General features: G+C 40.7%; 1 protein-coding gene across 4 annotated transcripts in view; it reads left to right on the forward strand.

The window, feature by feature from the left end:
* Positions 1 to 21975, forward strand: part of LOC140540640 (fibronectin type-III domain-containing protein 3A-like) — a 32845-nt gene that overhangs the window by 4816 nt on the left and 6054 nt on the right. For 3 of the 4 annotated variants that reach the window (XM_072663020.1, XM_072663019.1, XM_072663021.1), the window contains exons 2-25: positions 688 to 817; positions 9511 to 9586; positions 9679 to 9755; positions 9907 to 10108; positions 10334 to 10612; positions 12111 to 12169; positions 12335 to 12504; positions 13322 to 13381; positions 13514 to 13652; positions 14223 to 14276; positions 14364 to 14488; positions 14628 to 14811; positions 16467 to 16553; positions 17055 to 17220; positions 17736 to 17798; positions 17930 to 18048; positions 18170 to 18275; positions 18401 to 18576; positions 18778 to 18891; positions 18974 to 19123; positions 19257 to 19543; positions 19665 to 19877; positions 21566 to 21732; positions 21835 to 21956. In XM_072663020.1, the coding sequence (XP_072519121.1) occupies positions 719 to 817; positions 9511 to 9586; positions 9679 to 9755; positions 9907 to 10108; positions 10334 to 10612; positions 12111 to 12169; positions 12335 to 12504; positions 13322 to 13381; positions 13514 to 13652; positions 14223 to 14276; positions 14364 to 14488; positions 14628 to 14811; positions 16467 to 16553; positions 17055 to 17220; positions 17736 to 17798; positions 17930 to 18048; positions 18170 to 18275; positions 18401 to 18576; positions 18778 to 18891; positions 18974 to 19123; positions 19257 to 19543; positions 19665 to 19877; positions 21566 to 21732; positions 21835 to 21956 (3294 nt within the window). In that variant the 5' untranslated portion in view covers positions 688 to 718. The remainder of the gene's footprint in view (positions 1 to 687; positions 818 to 9510; positions 9587 to 9678; positions 9756 to 9906; positions 10109 to 10333; positions 10613 to 12110; positions 12170 to 12334; positions 12505 to 13321; positions 13382 to 13513; positions 13653 to 14222; positions 14277 to 14363; positions 14489 to 14627; positions 14812 to 16466; positions 16554 to 17054; positions 17221 to 17735; positions 17799 to 17929; positions 18049 to 18169; positions 18276 to 18400; positions 18577 to 18777; positions 18892 to 18973; positions 19124 to 19256; positions 19544 to 19664; positions 19878 to 21565; positions 21733 to 21834; positions 21957 to 21975) is intronic. The other variant, XM_072663022.1, reaches the window with a different exon arrangement.

Consider the following 21975-nt stretch of genomic DNA (forward strand, 5'->3'; position numbering starts at 1 on the left):
GGGTTGTGTGTCATGTCGCATGTGTTGCTCGTGTTTCCTGTTTACAGCCTGGCCTGCATGTGTGTAGAGGAGTGTGGGGTTATTGACTCCAGATGGGAAATGTAGCACGAGAGAGAGAGAGTAAGGGAGAAAGAAACAGGGAAAGAGAAAACGCATCACACCACATCACCGCAATCCATGAACTTGTTTCGTGCCAGAGGTCCATGAAAAGACCTTTGACTTTTCCAGAAACTGTGAGACGGTGCAGAGGTCAAATATGTCCAGATATTAAACTTGTCTTTGCTTTTTCAAACTTCTCGATCTCTAAATAACAATTAGATTGGGGTCAGTCACATTTTTTTTCAGTGATGTTATTTTGGCTGATCCTTTAGGGACACATTTTCTGACAAGCCAATCCTCAGTAATGAAACGTACCTTATTTCATGTGGATTTTGACAATACCAGAAATAGTAATGTAGCATATTTTAAATGATGGGTTTTGTGTTATATATGAATTATGTACCATAATATTGGTTTTTTTTTGTTTTTTTCTGGATGTTATTATAGATGTTACCTGTTTTGGGACATTAGCTAGTAATGCAATCCCACCATTTCAGTCCTGTGTTGCAGTAGTTAAGTTATGTGTTTCAGTGTTGCAGTAGTTAAGTTATGACACCTGTCTTCTTCATTTTCATTAATGTCCCACAGGAATTGCTGTCAATGAAAGCTCTCTTCAACCATGATGACCGATCAGCACCTCCCACTTCTGGAGGCCACGCCCATGCTGGCTGAGGTGCCTCTCCTCCCTCACATGATCAATGGAGATGGCATGCAGCAGGTGAGTGGCTAGAAAGCTGTGTGGCTAGAAAAGTTTTGCGAGTGTTGAGCTTGATTGTTATTATATTTTTTATCCAGATTAAAATGTCTTTCTTCAATAGTGGGGGACTAATTGTTTGTGTAAAACAAGATAGTCAAATGGTTCGAATGGTTATTGTGTGCAAATCGTCTTACGTTAGAATGGGGAAATGCATTTTGAGAACTGTAACATTTGCATAATACTCAATCATCTTAACCCAACACAGATCAATCATTGTGGTGTAGCTGTTTACAAACATTGGTGCATTCGGCAAATAATGAATCTTGACTGTGTGGATTTTAATTGCAAATGAGTGGCTTAAAATTCGCTGTCTAGTGAATGATAAATGATGAGCCATCTGATTTTGCATTTGCAGCTTTTTATGCACAAATCAAGACTTAATGGAATGCTTTCACTGATTGCGAAAAGGTCTAATCTAAAAGTGTAGCAAACATAAAGTACATTTAATTAGTTTCCTGATTTGCATGAACCGTAAATTAATCTTAGATGCTCCAGTTATCACCAGCAGTAATAAAAGTTATTGCTCACTCTTAGCTCACAAAAGTGAGTGGAAACAACGTGTCCAGTCACAGATTCTAACCTTTCTGCATTGGTGTAGATTACATATATACATCTGCACGCAAAGGTTTGGGCACCCTAAGAGATTTGAGCTCCCAGATAATGTTTTCCAAGCTCCCAGACCTTGGTTAGGTTATTAGCTTGGCTTGTCCAGTCAATTTTGACTCTGACTCCTCAAATCTGGTCCCTTGAATCAGCAGTCATTGGCTCCTCTAAGCACCTGCCTAGCACTCTGAAAATTAAAATAATGATGCCTACCTAAAGTGAAAGATGGCTATAAGAAGATGAGCTAAGTGTTTTCAGGTCACTGTTTCCTCACTTTGAAATGTAATTAAGAAATGTAGTTGGCAGTAAAGGTGGCGGTCAAGTTGAGGTCTAGAAGACCAATAAAATCTTCTAAGGAATGTGTTGTCATTATCATTTGCCTCCCACTGTTTATAATGTGAGGATTCACAGTGTAGATCAAATGCAAAGGTAGTTAATGACATAACTATATAATTAAACTGGACTTTAATTATTACGTGTATTACGTGATTGTCCCAAAAGCAACTAACTTTTATCCCAATAACAGCAAGGAGGTATCTGTGAGTGTCTTATAGAGTGCCTAGCCTAACTCTCTCAGGCATATTTGAATGTATTAATCATTAATGTAATTAAAAGTAGTCTGTTATTGAATGCAACATAGATGAGTCTTCCTTTCATTGGGCAGACTCTGTAGAAATCCTGCCTGCTGGAACTTAAGGAAGATGTATTTGCACAGTGATTTTTGGCTTGGGGTTTTAGACGAAGGTCAGTTGTGAGGGTTCAGGCCCCTTGAGAGGGACGAACGCACGGATAGAACTTTTGGAAGCGCGGCTCAGGGGTTTTGGGGTTAGCCAAGCCTAGAGGAGAGGAGCGAAGCGTCTGCATTCCTGACAGCCACGCTTTGCCAGCAACATTTCCAGTAAGAGGAGGCGAAACGGGGGGGTTGAGGGGGAAAGGGGGCTGGAAGTGTACACATCCGGAACTCAGTCCTGATAGTCTCTGCTGATGGGAGGGTGTTAGAGTGAGTCTGTCTGTGTGTGTGTGTGTGTGTGTGTGTGTGTGTGTGTGTGTTCGCGCATGTGTGTGTGGGTGGGACGTGTGAGCTGTTCCCAGCTTGTGTGTTTTTCACATAGTCACGCTCATCAATATGTGAAAGTGAATTGCTAAGGAAACGACAGTTATTTGCAAATGATTTGTTCATTGGTGTCGTTGTGCATCAGAACTTAAGGCTTAAAGTGTTAACAGATGGATGTTTATGTAAGTCTTTTTATAGATCAGGTCATTAGTATTTGGACATTAAGTAAATCACTCTGATCTTAACAAATACCAGCAAAGTGTTAGTTTGATGTTGCAAAGTCATTTTGGAAAACGTTTACGTACACATTTTTGTAAATGCTTCAAAGTCAGTTGCTTAATATGTTAGATGTATGGAAAAGTTACACAAACTATATATAAAATCCTGCCCTTGTTTTCGCAGTGCTTTCTTTCCATGTGGAAAACTACTTCTACATAGCAACAAAAGAAAGAAAACAGGAGTCTCTGTAATTCTTTTATTCATTCATTCATGTCTCCCCCCACCCCCCTCTTGAAGAAGAAAGCCACATTCCAAGCCTTTTTCCCATCGATTGGCTGCTAGATCAAAGCCTGGTGGGCACTCAAAGGCCACACAAAGAGCAGGAATGAGAGCTCAAGTTAGGACTTTGCTTTTGAGCAACTTTATCTCCTTGAGAGCCACCATCAAATTACCCTTGAACAGTCCAGGTCACTGCATCCCACTGCAGAGTCCATCGGTCTTGACGGGGGGAAGATTGCTATCGCTTCTCTGTCACCTTTTCAGCCATCAGGCTCTGTACTTTTCCACTAAGTACCCCAACCCCCAACAAACCCACTGCTCAGCACACTCCCTTTGACTGCAGAACTTTACCTTTGAAATAATAACGAATAGTTTGGGATTTACAAGTAAGTGAAGTCCAAAATTTTGAAGACCAGCAATAAAAATGCACAAACATATGCTGCATAGCTAAACTATCTTGCGCTCCCATTCAAATCTGAGTAACCTAATGTTGAGTATTGGCTGATATTTGAGTAATTATAGATAATACAGCCTCACAGTTTAGTGAAGTTATGCTACTCTGCTAATTTGTAGTGTTTCAGTAATCATGTATTTCAGTATGTACAGTTGCAGTCGAAATTCACAATCACAATTTAAACACCTCAACACAGCTAATAGATCAAGTGCTTTCTCCATGTTCAACACAAAATACCACCTTTATTGAAGACTGCAGTATCAGGATAATTCAACAACCTTAATGATGAGCTTATTTAGTACTTAGTAGAACACCCTTTTGCTGTTATGTCCCGCTGCAAACGTGATGCATTTCCAGACACCAGCTTCTGGCAGCATTCCAGAGGAATCTTAGCCCATTCCTCATGGGCTGACTTTTCATGTGCTTTTGGGACAGTAGAGATGTACAGACATGAAGGCCTTTTACTGAGTGCCTAACTGTTCAAACTGAAACCTCTTTCTGCCACATCCATTTACATTTACATTTATGGCATTTAGCAGACGCTCTTATCCAGAGCGACTTACAAAGTGCTTTGCTATTTACCCAAGAAAAACCTCAGCTAGTTAGAATAGACCAATAATTCAAAGGATACCTCTAAGCTTAGACATTACTAAACACAAGACAATAAGGTGACCATAGTACTCTAATCATCCAAGTACTCTCTGAAGAGGTGGGTCTTCAGTCTGCGTTTGAAGACAGCGAGCGACTCGGCCGTTCGGACACCCAGGGGAAGTTTGTTCCACCACTTTGGTGCCAGGACAGAAAAAAGCCTGGACGCTTGTCTTCCGCGGATTTTGAGGGATGGCGGGTCGAGCCGAGCCGTACTTGAAGCTCGAAGGTCTCTAGGTGCGGATCGGCTTTTGACCATTGCCATCCAGTTAGTGTAGCCAGTGTTCTAGCGTTAACCGCTGCGAACTATGCTTTCTCTGAACGTTCAGATAACTTTTTATATCCTTTTCCTTGTTCCTTCTCTGAACTTTCTGGACAACTCTCTGGACATATTTACACATACTAACATGCCATCACAGTCAACAAATGTGTTGAGAAGTCTTTGTTTAGCTCCATCAGGTGCGCTTGCAGTAGCTTCCCCTTTCGTTGCCTCTACAACAATGCCTTATATGGAGCACGGAAAATATAAGGAAGGATCAGAACTGGACAAGCTTAATATAGCCAGGACTCCATCTACTGAATCACATCAGGATATTCCTTCAAAAAAAAAAGTATATCCGCTTTGGGTGGAAGAAAAAAATAATACAACATGGCATCACGGTATAATACTTTGTATTTCTGTCCCTAAACTTATGAATTAAGTGAGGAAAGAAATCTACTAACCTCAGGGCACAGTTCTGCATTTTAATCTCAGTAAATTATGATAATGCCCTTTTGTAATTTTGTCAAACATCAGTTTTTTTTTTATTTTTATTGGTAGGGCATAAGCTTTCATTACTTGTAGGCTACATTAGCTTTGTAGCCAAACATTACAGCTTATCAATGTAGCTAGTGTTGGAGCAATGTGTTGGAGCCGATATTCGATTATTATTATTATATATATATATATATTTTTTTTTTTTTTTTTTTTTTTTTGTGAGATCATTCCTACCAACCCTGTCTCATTTTCTGTGAACTGTGACTCAGTGCATGCAGTGACGCATTTCCCAGCTCTCACACACATTACCAGAAGCTACTGCCACTTCCAGCTCTGACTTGTCGGGATATTGGCTAGAGTTGGTCAGTTTTATGAGTCTTGCTGCTGTCTGGTATACTGAAGAGAGATTTCTTTGGAATCTCACAGAACTGTAGTGTTTTGGATGGTACAGTGGCGGTATGCTTTGTGCCTACCACAAATCCATGCCTTTGCTTTTTGCTTGGCGAGTCACTGTGCATGTGATGCGCCAGTGACCAATCAGCTCTGTTTTTTATTCAATCCTATTGACGTTGGAGAAGTCAAAATATTTACCCTGCGCCCTCGAAACTGCTTCCTCAGCCTAAACACATCATGGGATTGTTTTCTTTTGTTCTGCCTCGGATGAGGTGGCTGCATTTCAAGTAATTTTGAGTTTTTGTCCTTTTAATTGGTCCAAACACAAATGTCCCTCCCATTCGGTGAACTCTTTACTATTTACATTTACAGGTTTGAGCACCCCTGGATAATAATGTGTTCCTGGGAGTAATTAAGTAAATAGAAGATGAAACATTCTGTTGAACATTTAAGCAAGATTAGTGTGTTATTGATTTGTTAAATTTAGAAGAGGAAAAAAGAAAGGTACACAATACAGGCACCCCAGGAGATTTTAGGCACCCCAAGAGAAATCCTGATGCAGAATTTCATGAAAAGAACACCTCTCCAACTGTTACACACGGGGGTGGATCGCAAACTGAAGGGTTTAAGAGAATCTTACAGAACTATAATGGGGCCAAATGGGGTATATTAAAATAAAAAAGTAATCTTACTCATCTTTTACTGACTTAACTGCTTGCAGGAACACTAGGGGTACCCAATCTTTTGCATGTGACTCTTTGTATGCAGGCTTGTTTGTATGTTGGGTTTAACTCTAAAATAGTTTGTTCCTTTTTGGGTCATTTTGTCAGACTGCGAGACTGGTCACACATTTGACCTGTAACTGTTAATATCCTACCTAGCATTATAGATGCAGTGGTTCTTAAAGCCAGTAGTGCCAGTCAAATATACTACAGTAAAACATAGTGTGTCTGTGAACTTGTTCCATTGTATGATGGTTCCTGGCAGGTAACTTAAAATGAAGAAAGAATTTAGTGCAGTAGCACCACCACCAATGAAAACACTAGTGTACACTTTTTCTTGACAATTTTCTAGGAAACTCCGGCTTGTGGTGCAAAATACTGTAGAGAGTGAATTGTGGAATGCTTAAAGGAGATTGTAATGCTTTCCTCAAATTTGTTAATGGTGTCATATCATATGCAAACACACACAAGAAGACGTAATTCCAGCATTGCCGCCCTGTCCAGGATTGCTGTGGAGCAGTCACAGTCCGGGGGAGGTCTCAGTACAAACAACAGTGAGGTTAGGAGTTCTGTTCAGCGGTGGGTGCACACTGTAATGCTCAGACTCAAACCACCACATTGTTTTAGCTTAAACAGGCACTGCTTTGCTTTAAAACCTTTACTTGTATATAAGTGTACCGAAGCCTGAATCTTTAATATCTAACTGTGCAGTTTTTCATATAACTTTCTATATGGAATTCTGACCAAATGTTTATGATTTCAATAGTGAGCTGTCCATTTCCAAGGTCCTGCCATAACATTTTAATGGGGTTTATGTCAGGACTATGACTAGGTTCAACCATTAAATTAGTTTCTTTTAAATCACTGACTGATCTATTTAAGTCTAGATTCAATGGGACTGGCAGTAATTAAGCCTCTATTTGGTCCATATAATCACTAAAATTGGTCGTTTGCAATTACAGGGAGAACTTTTTTTTCTAATAAATTTTCATTTATTTAATTCATTTTAAAACAATTATTTTATCCAAGCTAGATACCCATTTATACAGTATAGACTGTATGGAGCATGGCCGCCGTATATAGAACCTTTGCAATCCCTTATAAACATTTTCACATGCTTAACATGTTGCCCACAATGCAGTAGGGCTGCAAGATATTAGAAAATCTGACATTGCGATATTTAGTTGTACAGCTATATAAACAGAAATTTGTCTCTGGTTGAAATGTCATGGAAAATAAGAACAGGGCGATTTTTATTATTATATATTTTTTGATATCCTTTCAGCAAGTTGTAGGATGACATGACACTGCACGTCCTGCGATGTGATTGTTTGCACGTTCACACGTTGCAATTTTGATGCTGAAGCGATATATTGTGTAGCATGCAGTACCTCTCAGCATGCATATGCATAAAGGGTGGCCAGACAAAATGCATCAACATTGGGGAATGTTTTTTGTCTATATATTTTTTAAAAAGTTGATGAGGATTCTAGGCTAGCATGTAATGATGTGCTTGTAACTTGTGTAGCTTGTACACTAGTTGTTTAGCCTGTCTGAGCATATTGCAGTCATTTTATCATCAAACCCATACTGACTTGACTGCATTCATAAGAACTACCAGTCGATACAAATGTGGCACCGGTGTTGTTGTATGTCAGTACTTTTTCTCCTCCCTCTTTTCCTTTTCCCTCTGTTTTTTTCCCCTCCTCTCTCCCTCCATCCGCATTTCTTAGCCCCGCCTCTGGATCTGGATCCCAGGGATGGCAATGGCTTTGGGGGCTGGTCATGCATTCCACGCATACCTCTGCCCCTCTTCCACAGTCTGTATCCTGCATTCCTCACATACTGCCCCCCCCTTCTCCCCCTTCTTTCTTTCATTCCAGTCACTTTATCTCTCGCTCTCAACTTCTTTCTCTGTGCTACTCTTTTTTTCCCTTCATGCACTAAAGTGGCAGTAGGCAGGTAATGTTTGTGCATGTTTAAGAGACATGCAGATGCAGAGACCTGCAGATTAAGAGACATGCAGATACAGACTTCTGTGAATGGAAATGCAGTTGTGAAAAATATAACATTTAGCTACATTCCTGCAGGACTCTAATCAGCTCTCATTATGTTGATGTGGGCAGGATAGGTAAAACTGCGTGTGTGTGCATGTGTGTGGAGAGAGCGAGAGCATCAGGGCTGGTGTACATTTCCCATGAAGGCGTAGTGTTTGTCAAACGTAGCAGGAGCCCTGTGCACACACACTGCAGGCTGAGGGAAACAAACAGACCGTCTTTGAGAGTGTGGCTGGGTGTTTGCACAGCATTGGATCTCGCCCCAGACAGGCTCTGGATCTCACCCCTGCAGCCCGGAGAGAGAAGGAGCATTCAGAATAGACTGTGACAATATTCACTTGCAGAAACTGGGTATTAGTTTCGTAAAACTGCATTACATTGCAGACCTCTAAACTAAATGACATTATAACTGGTGTTCTTCAGGAACATCTTCCTTGCTCGAGTTCTAAAGACAATACAATTCAGAAGTTTAGAATCACTGTGTAACGTTATTCAAATATGCTATCTTTGTGCAACTTCACAGATAAAAGCTGTAAATGAAAGGAGTTGTAGTTGATGGTAAAATATATATAAAATGAGCTTCAAGAGTAATGTTTTAGATGATTTAATGTATAGAACTCCTCATAATTTAAGAATGGTCATCCCAATCCCACAGCAGTAACACAGTTACTGTTTGATATTTCAGTTGTAAAAAAAAATATATATATATTTTTTATATTGATATTTATATATATATATATATATATATATATATACATATATTACTGTGCATTGTTAAACATGAATTCTTATTGTTCAGTTTTTAAACAGTTAGGATGTATTAGGATTTATTTCTCATACTACAGGTGGCAGTTACTAATTATTAGCATGTTCTTTGCATTATTTGAGGTGATATTAGTGAGGTGATAACAGTAAAACTATGAATTTGTGTTGAAATTTCAGTCCGATATATTGAGTTCGAACATATACACCCCTAAATACCTATGAAACCCAGCAATCGCTTGCTCTGACTTTACGTAAAGCTCATTGCATCCTCACCATCTCCCCCCTTATTTATTGTTTTTATTATGTATAGGCTGAAAACTTCAGAGAATGACCATTTTAATAAATGAATATTTGTGACCTGTCCAGTACAATAAATCTTTCTTATTTTGTTAAACACATTGCCCCTCTGAGCAAATATGCACTATACGCCTGATAGAACACACAAATCGCTGCAGAACCGAAACAGCTCACTCAAACCTTTACTCCTGTTGTCTTGTGTGCAGTCTCGGGTTGATTTGAGACAGCTTGTGCTCTGCCGCAGAAAGGGTTCATATCTGTCAATTTAAAAAATAATTTTATGAATAGTCTATGCTGAACATTGGTCTTATTTATTTATTTATTGCCCAAACTGGCATGGTGTTGCTAACTATGGTGCGGCGAGGCTGCTTGCTGCATTTAATTTATTGGTTTGCTTCTTTTCCAGATGATCTTGGTGCAGGTGAATCCTGGGGAAACTTTCACTATTCGTACAGAAGATGGCCACGTTCAGTGCATTACAGGTAGACACAGATACATTTATATACACACACCCATACACTTTCATATACACGCACCTTTCAGTGAACTTCTAATTGACTATTATATGTTATAGGTCCTGCGCAAGTGCCCATGGTCTCTCCTAATGGCACCATGCCACCTATTTTTATTCCTCCAGGTTACATTTCACAGGTATTATACTTTTTTTTTTTTTTTTTTTCTCATCATGAACTAAGTTATCACTAAGTTACATGCTGTTTGCCACAAATTGAATATATGTTGATGCTTTCTAGTTCTGTGATATTTTTACACCTTTTTTATGTTTCTTTTGTGCCCCCTACAGATGGTAGAGGAGAATGGCATGCGCAAAGTGCTGGTTTTGCCCCATACTGTGGAGTTCCACCCATCTCTACCGCCTGTCCCACCACATCTCCCGCTCTACACCCCACCACACCCAGCCATGCTGCACCACCCGCACGTTTACCCCACAGAACTCCCTCACTACGTCCACCAGCTGCCTGCCCTACCAATCTACACAGAGCAGGGTGAGTGAAAACCCAGAGCAAGAGTGTTGGCAAGCCAGGATTTGACCCATGTCTCTATCTGCCAGATGTTTGTTATCAGCTTCATACTAAAACCATAGTACTATAGCACTTTTATAACACTGTGTGTGTGTGTATGTGTGTGTATGTGTGTGTATGTATGTGTATGTATGTGTATGTATGTGTATGTATGTGTGTGTATGTGTGTGTGTGTGTGTGGACGCCCAGACATGATGTGTCATAGCATGTCTGTGCCCATCCATGAAGAACGCTCAGTGAAAATGCAGGAGCAGCTGCAGCGAAGGCTGAAGGGCGGGTATCTGGGCACTGCCAACGGAGTACCACTCCCACACAGCCCCCCTGGTCCTTTTATTAAAGGGAGCCAGGTTGCCATGCACAATGGAAACAGCAAGAGCCGGACAGGCTTGGCTGCCTCTCCCACACCCCCTCGACTCAAACACTCTGGCCGGACCAGAGCCTCCCCTACATCCAGCTATGACGTTAAAGGTGACTGTATTTTTTTGTTTGTTTGTTTGTTTGTTTTTTTGGTTCAGTTCCAGTTTTGTTTTGTCAGATTTTTTTCTATTAGTTTTGTTTTCTGAGATTAAATGAATTCTTAGAGAGGTAAAGGATGGTTGGTTGTATTCTATATTTGATCAGTTGTGCTCTGTAAGGTAAAGCCTTATTCAGCATTACTAGTGTTTCTCATCTTGGGTGGTAAACATTTTGGCATATTCTTCTTTTTATGGCCTACATCCTGTTCTTGATCTCTTCAGCAGTTTTTCTTTATGATTGAAAGCATTCTTATATCATTCATCAGTGTGGTCCTCTGCTCTGCCAAGTTGTTGCTCATCAATACATTCTTGGATGTAGCAAGCAGTTGATTTTGACACCCCTGGGCTTTGTCCTTGATTTATTTAGATTTTTCATCTTTATGGTGGTCTGTTTTACTGCAGTAACACTTATTTGGTCCACATTAACACAAATTAGAGATATAGCATTGATGATCTCCGAGACCATGTATTATGAGTAAAAAAAAATCCTCCCAGTGTCAGGAACATTACATGTGATAGGGGGACAGTACTACTGAGTGGGTTGGGTAATTGGCTGTGGGGGAATGGGAGAAGAAAACAAAACAAAAAAACACTTACACCAGCCTTTTTTAGTGTAGGTGTACAATGTGAATAAATACAGCACAGCGCTGTATTTAGGACTGAAAAAGGTGGCTGTGTAGAAGTAGATTAGCACAGTCGCTTGATCTGCATGCAAGAGAACATAGTTCAATTGTGGCTCATGGGAGCACTTCACTACTCTAATAATAGACTTGACCCCTAATGCTACATTCTCATTAATCTGATTGATACTTTGTGTGTACGTAGTGTAATTTGATCCTTTCTGTCATTGTGTGCGGCTCTAAACAAGATGTTCATTTTGGAAACTGTCACTCAATTTCATTTGGGATCAATAAAGTCCTTACTGAGCTAAAGTTCTGTGATGGGAACAGTACAAATAGTCATGCGTCCTTTGTGCACATGTTGAATGATGAGCAACACAATCTAGCTTTTGTTAGCTTTCTCCTGCATGAAGTACAGGGCACTGTAAATTACAGGGAAGTGAGTAGAAAAGAGAAAAGCACCCATACAGCTTTAAATGCTGTTTAATACATTTTTGTATCCTGCTTTTCACGCTAATAGTTATTGTTCCATTCCCATTGTGGACACTAACAGGTAATACACCATTTCTGTAGTTATTGTTTGTGGGTATTGTTCTGTTAAATGTTTAAATAAGTACTACGGTATCTAAAATCTACATATCAGTGTGTGAATCGATTCTAATGTCAGTTGATGGAGACTTTGTAACAAACTGTTCCTAAGTAAATAGATAATATAATGGCAGTCCAAACAGTGCAAATATACCTGAGTTAATGATGTGTTCATGTGTTAGCAAGCTGTTGCCTTATCAAGTGAGTGTGTACTGACATTTTATGCGCTTGTTATCTCTGCAGACCCAGAGGAGGAAGTGAGACGGGTGCAGGAGCTGCTGTCTGCTGTATGCAAACCAGCTGTAAGTCTAGACCTACATACATGCGGCGTGTCTGTCAAGCACACTAGCCACACTAGATCATGTCTGGTTTGTCGCTTCATAGCACACTAGCCCAGATCATGTCTGGTTTGTCGCTTCATGCATTTTTCTCTCTCTCTCTCTCTCTCTCCTTTCTCTACAAATCAGGTGGGCAGTGTCACATCCCGCTCAGCTGTCCTCTCCTGGCGTCCTCCTCTCCCTATACCATCAGAGACAGACACACACTCTCACACGCATGCACACACTGCTCTGCTTCTCAGCTACGAGCTGGCCTTGTCCCAGAGTGGCACGGAGGAAGATTTCAAGCTTGTGTACCAGTGAGCAGTGACCCTTACTCTTCATCTCACACACATACACACAGACCTGTTTTTATACAGTTTCAGAACACAGGATCACCACTACACTATATGGACAGAAGTATTGGGACACCTGCTCAATCATAGTTTCTTTCTACTTTCTAAAATTAGTGGTATCAAAAAAGAGCTCAGCTTATTTTTCTGCTGGGCTCCACAGTGTTCTATAGCCCACGCCTTGCATTAGGCATGGTCCCATTTAGGTTAATGTTTATTTGCTCCAGAGAATCCTATTCTTTAGGCAATACTTCTCTACAAGGACTAGACAAACTGTGCATTTACACATATTTGTCAGCAAAGGGTGCAACTTAAAGGATGTACATTAGGGCAGAGAGGCAGGGTGAAATAGTCCCCTCTTTTTAGTTTTTTTTTTTTCTCCCCAGTAGTTTCTCATTAACAACATAAACTTGCACGTGTTCACTTGTGATTTGTGGATAGTAAATATAATGGCTATATTTGCATTGTAGACATCAGAACCCTGTTTGCGGTCACCACTGTTGTAAATGAATGTTGAGTCAGTACATTTCTCAGACTGACACTGTTTATATCTTAATGATTGAATTATGTAGAAGTTAAGAGTAATTAACACTGACAATAGACATTCTACTTTAACCTCAATTACAAAGAAGTTTGCCCTGTTTTCTTAGGAAAGCAAGCAAACACAAAATTGTGAGATGAATTTTGAGGTTTTTCACTCTTAAATGCATCTCTGCTAATGCAATATTAATTGCCACAGTATTGAAACCTGACAGCACCTTGCTAATGTAGTAACTTCTTTCAGGGGGAAAGACACTAAATGTACAGTGGGAGACCTCAGGCCTGCTACAAACTATTACGCCAGGTGAGACACACGTGTTCTCTTGTTTCATGATTTAACATACACTGTTACACCGGTGTTGTTGTAAATGCAGTACTGGAGATGGGTGTACTATACTGACATCTAGTTTGTTTGTTTGTTTGTTTTGTCTGAAAGGGTTTGTGTGGCATGTAGCTCAGTGAAGGGAGCCCAGTCGGAAACTGTAGCTTTCACTACATTGTGCAGTGCTCCAGATGCTCCTGCAGCCCCTCGACTTCTCCAGCGCACCAAGAGCTCCATTAGCCTTCAGTGGAGGGTACTGTTGCTATACTTTTGCTGTGTTGATACTATTCAAGGCTAGGCTGTTACTAAACATCCATACCATATATGTTATACATAAACAATCTGGCAGTTATTTAGACAATTATTATTGTAATCACAGTTTTTATGAAGGCAACAGAATACAAATGGGCTTTAAAGAAAAAAATAAGTGAGGAAAAAAAAACTAAATCTTTCAAGGACAATAATTAGGTAAAGATTAACAAGGTAAGCTTTAGATAAATTTAACTTTTATTTCACAAATGGTCTATGTGTAAAAGAAACCAGCAGAAGATATATTTTGGATTTTCTAATACAGGGATGTTATTGGTCTGATATTGAAATTGTAGTTATAGATTTGATAGATAATTATTGCCCTGGAATTTACGATCCTAATGTTCGTTTGCACATGCTGAGAAGCTTGCGTGTGCCCTTTTTGATTTGCAACAAGAACTGAAGCTGATCTCTTCTTTGCCAACTAAAAAAAATTTTGTAAATTATAAGTAATTAGTAAATAAGTCTTAACATGTAGTGTAAATCACCTCATATATTCTTTCCCCTTTTTCAGTCACCCAATGACAATGGCTCTAAAATCACTGGCTTTTGCCTGGAATATCACGAGGTAAGCATCAGTAGGATGAAACACATGAGCATTCTTTCCCAAAGTCATGAATTTTTTGCAGTTTAATAAACATGCTTGTTCTTGTAGCAGGGAAAACAAAGTGCATTTAAGGAGGTTTACAGTGGCCTTGCCAAGCAGTACAAAGTCATGCGACTCATGCCTTCAACAAAATATGCCTTCAGACTTGCTGCTAAAAATGATGTAGGAATGAGGTAAGTGCCAGTCAGTGCCTTAGACCTCAGTGTAGTCCTCAGCTACGTTATCCACTGTAATATTTTACAGTCCTGATTGTAGTTCTTAATCAAACAGTAAAAACAAACCGTGCAGATTGTATGTATTTGCCATCTCCAGTGCCTTCAGTGCTGTTCTAAGCTGCTGCACGACCAGCTGTGCTGCCTCTCCTCCTGCACCACCATCTCCCCCTCGAATGACTGAGGCTGGAGTGACATGGCTGAGTCTAGAGTGGAGTGCCCCCTGTGGGTCAGCAAGTCGAGACACACTTGCATACATTCTGGAGATGGAAGAGAAGGGATTGGTGAGTAGATAGGGGTGAAAAGATTTTGTTGATTGCGTCACTCAGGGCAAGCTGACAAACTGATACTTGTCTTACTTCTATTCAGCTATTGGTATTTTTTTGTTGGCGTTTGTTTTTGTCCTCTGGTTTTAGTACTGAGACATGTTATGACTTTTTATTGTTGTGTAAAAAATATTTAGACACTGTTCATTCATTGTGCAAAATAATTAGATGAAAGTCAAAACTGAAAGCTGCAGTTGAACGTTCAGATACTGTTGCAATCTAAATGATTCAACCTCCTTTGCAAATTAGGTCTATTAGCAAAATGTACACACTTTCAGCTGTTTGTAATAAACCATTCAAACAATAACCATATAAACAGCACAACACAACTAGTAAAATAAGTGCTTTCTCCAAATTCAACACAAAATACCATTTTTAATTATGACTGCAGTCTCAGAATTATTACTCCTTTATGACAAGTGTATAAAATTAGTAGAGCACCTTTGCTGTTATGACCTGCTGCAAACATGATGCAGAGGGAGACACCAATTTCTGGCAGCGTTCCTGAGGAATCTTGGCCCAAAACCGCTGAAAATGATTTTGAGCAGATTGATGCCAACTTGCTTTTGGGTCAGTAGAGGTGTACAGGCATGGATATCTTCACCTTAGTATGCATCTTTTGCAGTCACTTAAGGATCTTTTTGACCACCTGCCTCCCCAGAAATCTGGTGGCAGACGGTAGCTGCTTCTTTCTGCCACGTCCAGGTAGTGTTGCCACTGTTCATTTAAGTTTGAAAAACTTTCCTCCAGAAGGTTTTTTCTATGTACATTTGGTCAGCTGCTAACTTTAGTCAAGCTTGAAGATGTTTGGTTTTTGGAGCAGGAACTTGTTTCTGACCAACTGAACTAATTTCCTCTCAGCTAAGGGTGGCCGGTTGGCTCGTCTTTCAGACCTAAAAGAAGATGACTCCAAAAACCTTCTTGACTTGTATAAATCTGCGATAATCCTTCTGAGATCGACACGGAGCTCCTTGGACTTCCGATGAGTGCTGCCAAAACAAACCTTTTTTTTTTATGTGCACGCAGAAGCTCCCAGTAGTCAATCATGATCGCCAACAGGAAGTCAAAAGGCCTTGGCTTTGGCAAATTCATCTTAGAACTTTCAGCACCCTGATTCAGCACAATCTGATTAAATTAGCATCTAAAATGTTATTTGAATTAATTAATCTGCAGAATTATTATACCATCTTTCATAACTCCTTTTTATCAATAATGTATAAGGAAACAGAATACAGTACAATATGTCAGCTTGTTCCCAAAGTAATGAAACTTCAGCTATGCTAGACATGATCCAATGTATTTCCAATGTAGTATTTGACCCTGCCCTTCATTGCGCCCACCCTGTGTAAGTCTGGGTCGTAGCTATATTTCAGTGGCTGCAGCTCCAGGATAATAAGATGCAGATGTCTCAGGCTGTACATCTGTTTCTGAGACTCTGCAACTCTCTGTGGACCATAGACAGCAATCTCATTCTTCCCTAGCCGTCTGCTGGATATTGGGAAAGAAAGTGACACTAGTGACACACAACTTAGTTTTGTGTGGTGGTTATCAGCATAGTCATGCAATATTTTTAAGCTATTTAGATTTTAATGGGCTGTGTTTTTCCCTTATAGGGCTGTGGCTTTCAGCTGAAACATAGAGGAGAAGAACAGTCGTATACAGTAAAGGACCTCAAAAGATTCACCTCCTACCAATTCAGGGTGAGTAAACAGCGTGCAGTGGCTAATTAACTGTTGGCCTCTGTCAGAGCTAACTGTAAGCTAACTGTACTCCTTCTTTTATTTCTTTATTTTTTGCATATGCAAACAGTTCTCTTTATGCATTTGCAAAACATCCTTTTTTGTGTAGGGCTGGACTTTGGTTAGCATTTTGAACAATGAAGTAAAGGGTTTATTTTGTTGTAATATACCAAAATAGCTAGCTAGCTATAAAATAAATATTTCATAGAATGCCTAAAATAATATGTGTGAGAATAGCTGGCTGTGTAACTCCTAATAAAGGTAGTGAGCTTTCCTTTTGCTCTCAGACTAGACAATAAAAGATTTACGTTGCCATCTAGTGTATGGAAGTAGCAATTGTTTAAAGTTGAAGGGGTTTTTTTGCTGTTTTTTTTTTTTTTTTTTTTCAATTTTTGTGACTGTTTTGTCACACCTACTTTTGTATGTATGTGTCATGTTGCATCTGCTTTGGATATTCCACAGCTCCATGCTCATCTCTTTTTTAAGCAGGTGTCGGCAACTGACACAGAAGGCACCAGCCAGCCCAGTGCCGTGGTGGAGTACAGAACCCAGCCAGACCGACCTGGTAGCCCAGGCAAACTGTCATTGTACAGCCCTGCAGAACCACACAGTCTGCATGTTATCTGGGGTAGGAGAAGTTTTAACAGTACATCACACAACTACATGTTGTACTGAAACATCATAACTCCTTTCTGGATGTTGCTTAAGTGTTCAGATAGAAGGCATGGGGAATCTCCATTTATAGAGCAATTTGGTCGACTACTACTTTGATCGGTTTCTAGAAAACCAACACTCAGGCTAATTTTTAGGTTTAGATCTAAACAGAGGTTGATTATAAAACCTTTAAAGCCCGAGATAGAGGAGTATCTGTTTCTTTGGGGTACACTCTTCATGTTACACATTAGTCATGCTTTATTGTTACTCTGATTCTAAAACAGTCTAAAACAGTAAAAAGCACTTACCAATCAGAACTGTGCTGTGCATGAACTCACATTCTCACTCTGTCAAAAACATCCAACAAGAAAGGAAACCTTCATATTTTGTATCATAAAAGAAAACGATGGTCTAACGATGGTTAAGCACTTTTAATGATCGGTGCAACTGTCTGCTTATTTAGCGCTTCTTTTATTTCCTCTATTTCAGAGGCACCAGAGGATGACGGAGGCTCACCAATCACTCAATATATACTGGAACTCAGTCACACTGGTGAGAAATGGCTTCTGCCTATGAGCACACTTGCACCTTTTAAACAAAGGGTATTTATGCTATCATTAATGCTAAACACATTGTGTACCTTATCTTTATGTGTATGTGCATATGTTTGTGTATGCGCCCAGATGGTCAGTGGGATGCTGTATACAGCGGGCCTCTCAGGCAGCATGTGTGCGAGTGCTTGCGGGAAGGGACATGGTACAAACTTCGAGTGTATTGCCAGAGTTTGGGAGGGCAGAGTCAGGTAAGGGCAGAAGGGAAGAGTATTTTCCAAATCTGCAATTTTTAGAACTGGGCTGTAATCTGTGAATCATGTGATAAAACAGTAATTGTTTACTTCCATTGTTTTTTTTTCTCCCCCTCAGGTGTCAGAGATCCTCTCTGTTGAGACGCCACCTCTGCCTCCTGGGCCATGCCAAGCATTGCGCACTGCAGGGGAAGCCACATCCTCAGAGATTCCTCTCTGTTGGGGTAAGAGTCATTCACTGGTTAAATTCATTAAATTCATACTACATGAACTGAAAACTGCCATTAAATCCACCAGCACAGGGGCCACTGCAGTTATGTATGTTAAATCTGTCTGTGTCTTTTTCTAGACCCTCCAGTGTGTGATGGTGGAGCACCGGTGTTCCAGTACTGTGTAGAAATGGCCCAGTCAGAGGAGGAGGATCAACAGCAGGTGTTCTGTGGCTCTGATGTGTGCTGTACTGTTAACCAGCTGCTGCCTGGCAGAACCTACCTCTTTTGGGTCAAAGCATTTAGTGCAGCAGGGGTAAGTTCTGTACCTACATACTACATACCAAAATATGATCATCTACCTTATCCAGACGAGATTTGTAATGAGTGAATTCATACACAGATGTTCGATTTAAACGCACAAATGTATATAGTTTGTGCTTAAATGTTTGTGCCCCAAATAAAGTGGGGTATTTGCTTGGCATTACATTGAACAACTGTGTATTTATTTCCGTAGTGGGGTTCTCTGTCAGAAATGTGCCAGGCCTCCACAGCCCCTGGACCTCCAGAACAATGCTGTGCTCCAGAACTCACACTGAAGACTTCCACCAGTGTATTAGCTACCTGGCAGGTAATCAGGCGCACAAGATTTGAGTATATCTATCCATATATGGGCGAATGATTTACTGAACCTTTTTTGTTGCTTAATGCAGACCCCAATGTGCAATGGGGCCGAGGTGTGTGAGTTCAGGATGGAATGGGGGCTTGAGGAAGGTGCTCTTGAGTTGCTGTACTGTGGCCCCCTAACTCAGTATGAAGTCAGTGACTTGCAGCCAGCCACAGAATACCACTGCAGAGTGCAGGTAGGAAACGCCCCTCTGAAGAGGCTTTTCTAATGTGTTTAGGCCAAGGGAATGCATGACCAGTTTATGAATGTCAATTACAGTGACTAATGACCTCTTATTTCCTGTCGCTTTGTCCTCTCAAATTGCGCAGGCCGTCAGTGTTGTTGGGGCAGGCCTCTTCAGCGATGTTGCCATGGTAACAACACCAGCCTCTGTCCCAGCTGCTGTGGAGCATGTTGAGGAGATAAGGGAGGAGCCTCTGGTTGGTGTAATGGCTCAAAACCTTGCTACCACTCTGGCCCTGCAGTGGAAGGAGCCTCATTGCCACGGAGCAGAGATTTCCAGCTATAATATAGATATTGGAGAGGAGCTCCCTCTGTCGGTAGGGAAGACCAGCTATTACATACTGGAAAATCTACAGCCAGACACTACATACAGGTATGAGCAGAAAACTAAAGAAACCCCCATATTAATATGCATAATATAGAAACCCCATAGAGTACACCATATGTAGCTACAAAATAATCAATGATCAATTCTACAATCTATTGCCCATCAGGATACGAGTACAGGCAGTAAACAGCATGGGTGCTGGTCCATTTAGCTCTGTACTTAAGCTCAGGACACGAGGCCTGCCTCCAGAGCCCCCAGTGCTGGAATGTGTGGTGGCAGGCCCTCAGAGCCTGAAAATGAAGTGGGGAGAAGGCCCCAGCAGACCCCAGAACGGCAGAGGCACCCACTACTGTTTGCACATGCAGGTTGGCGCTGACAGGTACTGACACTCTTCACTAGCCTCTTTCCACAAATGACAAATGTATAACCTGATAGAACACTTAACACAGTCACATGAATAAAATCCAATCATTAAAATATTCAATTCCATAATGTTTGGGCCAAAGACACATTTTCCTTGATATGCCCCTCTGCACAACAGATTAAGTTTAAGGGTATTTGCGTACATGACTGCTCAAAATCTTTGACTCATAGACATCACAAGAGTATCTTCTCTGGTGATGCTTTGCCAAGCCTGTAATTTAGTCATTTTCAGCCCTTTCTTGTTTCAGGACCATGTTCCCTCTCATCACAGGGCCTAAAACACAATTGGCCATGCTCTCTTTGGGTGACTCTCTCCCCTCATTACTTTCATCGTGATGCTGGTTGGCACCGGCTGTTGTATCAGAGCTAGGGATCCGGCGCTTTCCTCTGAGCTTGTTGGCTGCATACTGATGCTGCATTGGCGGCAGTTCAAAAAGAGGTGCTGGCTGACATGTATCATGTTTGTCCTCTCCCACCTAGTGTCTGGAGCATTGCTAGTGAGTGAGTGGGTGGGTTATATGGCTCATCTAAATTGGGGAGAAAATTGGATAAAAACTAACGTGGAACACATGCTCAATTGAATTTAAATTGGGTGACTGGCTTGGGCATTTAACTTTTCTATTTATTTTGTTTGTTTGTTTTTGCTATAAACATTTGTGTTGCCTTAGCAGTATGTTTGGGATCATTATCTTGCTGTAGGGTAAAGTGTTGTCCAATGAGTTCGAAGGCATTTATTGGAACCTGAGCAGATAAGATGTTCCTATACACCTCAGAACTCATTGTGCTACTGCCTCTGGTCATAAGACCTTTCTTTTCATATTGTAATATCAGCTTGCCTGCTGACCTTGTCGCACTGCCTGGAAAAACAAAAATGCACTTAGACACCAGCACATTAACTGAAATATTGCTCTAGCAAACCTGATACAAGTGTGGTAGAATCATATGAGCAGAATAGAAAACAGTCATCAGAGTCACAATTAATGCTCCAAAGACCTACATTTACAAGGTTATATATTTCCCAAATGGGATGTTACATTTTATTGGTTTGTGGTAAACAAAGGTACTGGTTAAAGTTACTGGCTAAACATAGTTGTGATTTGAATAACCAAGAGAGTGATAAAATATAAGCATAATTAATGACAAGGAAGAAAACTGGTCTGTTCGAGACCATCTAGTCTGCAACCCCAAGTTCACTTGAACACTGTAGCTACAATCAAGCACGCTAGGCTTTGGTGGAGGAAAATGAAGCTAAGGCCTAGACACAGAGCTGGGGAGTAGCTGGTGGATGGCCTTCCTGTGAACCCAAAGACCTTAAATTTGTATGTAAAATTATGAGTAACATAGGGGCACTATTAATACATGTCACCTGTTATTTAACAACCCTTTGGCCAAATTGTTGCTCATAACAGTACCGCTGTACTGATATGTAGACAAAAATGTAGACGATATGTAGACACGTGGCTTCGTTTTCCATATGTTGTGTTGATAAATCAGAACCAAGGATTATCAAAGAAACTACAGTGATGAAAATGGATCAGTAATAGCGTCCCGTTTATGAAAATGACAGAAAAAAAATTGCATTAGTAAACGACTGCAAGCTTTGGTGCTCTGAGTACATTGTCTGTATGTTTTTCTGTATTGCAGGTCAGTTTGTATCTACAGTGGCCCATGTCATACATTCAAAGTACAGAGACTGTGTGAAGCCACAGAGTACCAGTTTAGCATTCAGGCTCACAGTGAGGCAGGCATGGGCCCCCTCTCCCCTCCCTACACCTTTAGCACCACCCGCTCTCCCCCACCACAGCTCAAAGGTAAATATTAAGTAGATTCATATAGTGGTATCTTTCTGGATTAGCTGCTTTTTAGCTCTTTCATAATCCCAAACGCCTAATGTACATTTGTACTTTTGATAGCCCCAAAGGTTGAACCCATTGAGTGGAATAAGTATGCCGTCACGTGGGAGGTACTTCAGCCAATGAGAGGTGACCCGATTGTGTACACACTGCAGCTTCTGAGGGGGCGTGAAGTAGAGCAGGTATGGAGGAGGACAGCTA

Source organism: Salminus brasiliensis, chromosome 19 (genome assembly GCF_030463535.1).
Source record: "Salminus brasiliensis chromosome 19, fSalBra1.hap2, whole genome shotgun sequence".
NCBI lineage: Eukaryota > Metazoa > Chordata > Actinopteri > Characiformes > Bryconidae > Salminus > Salminus brasiliensis.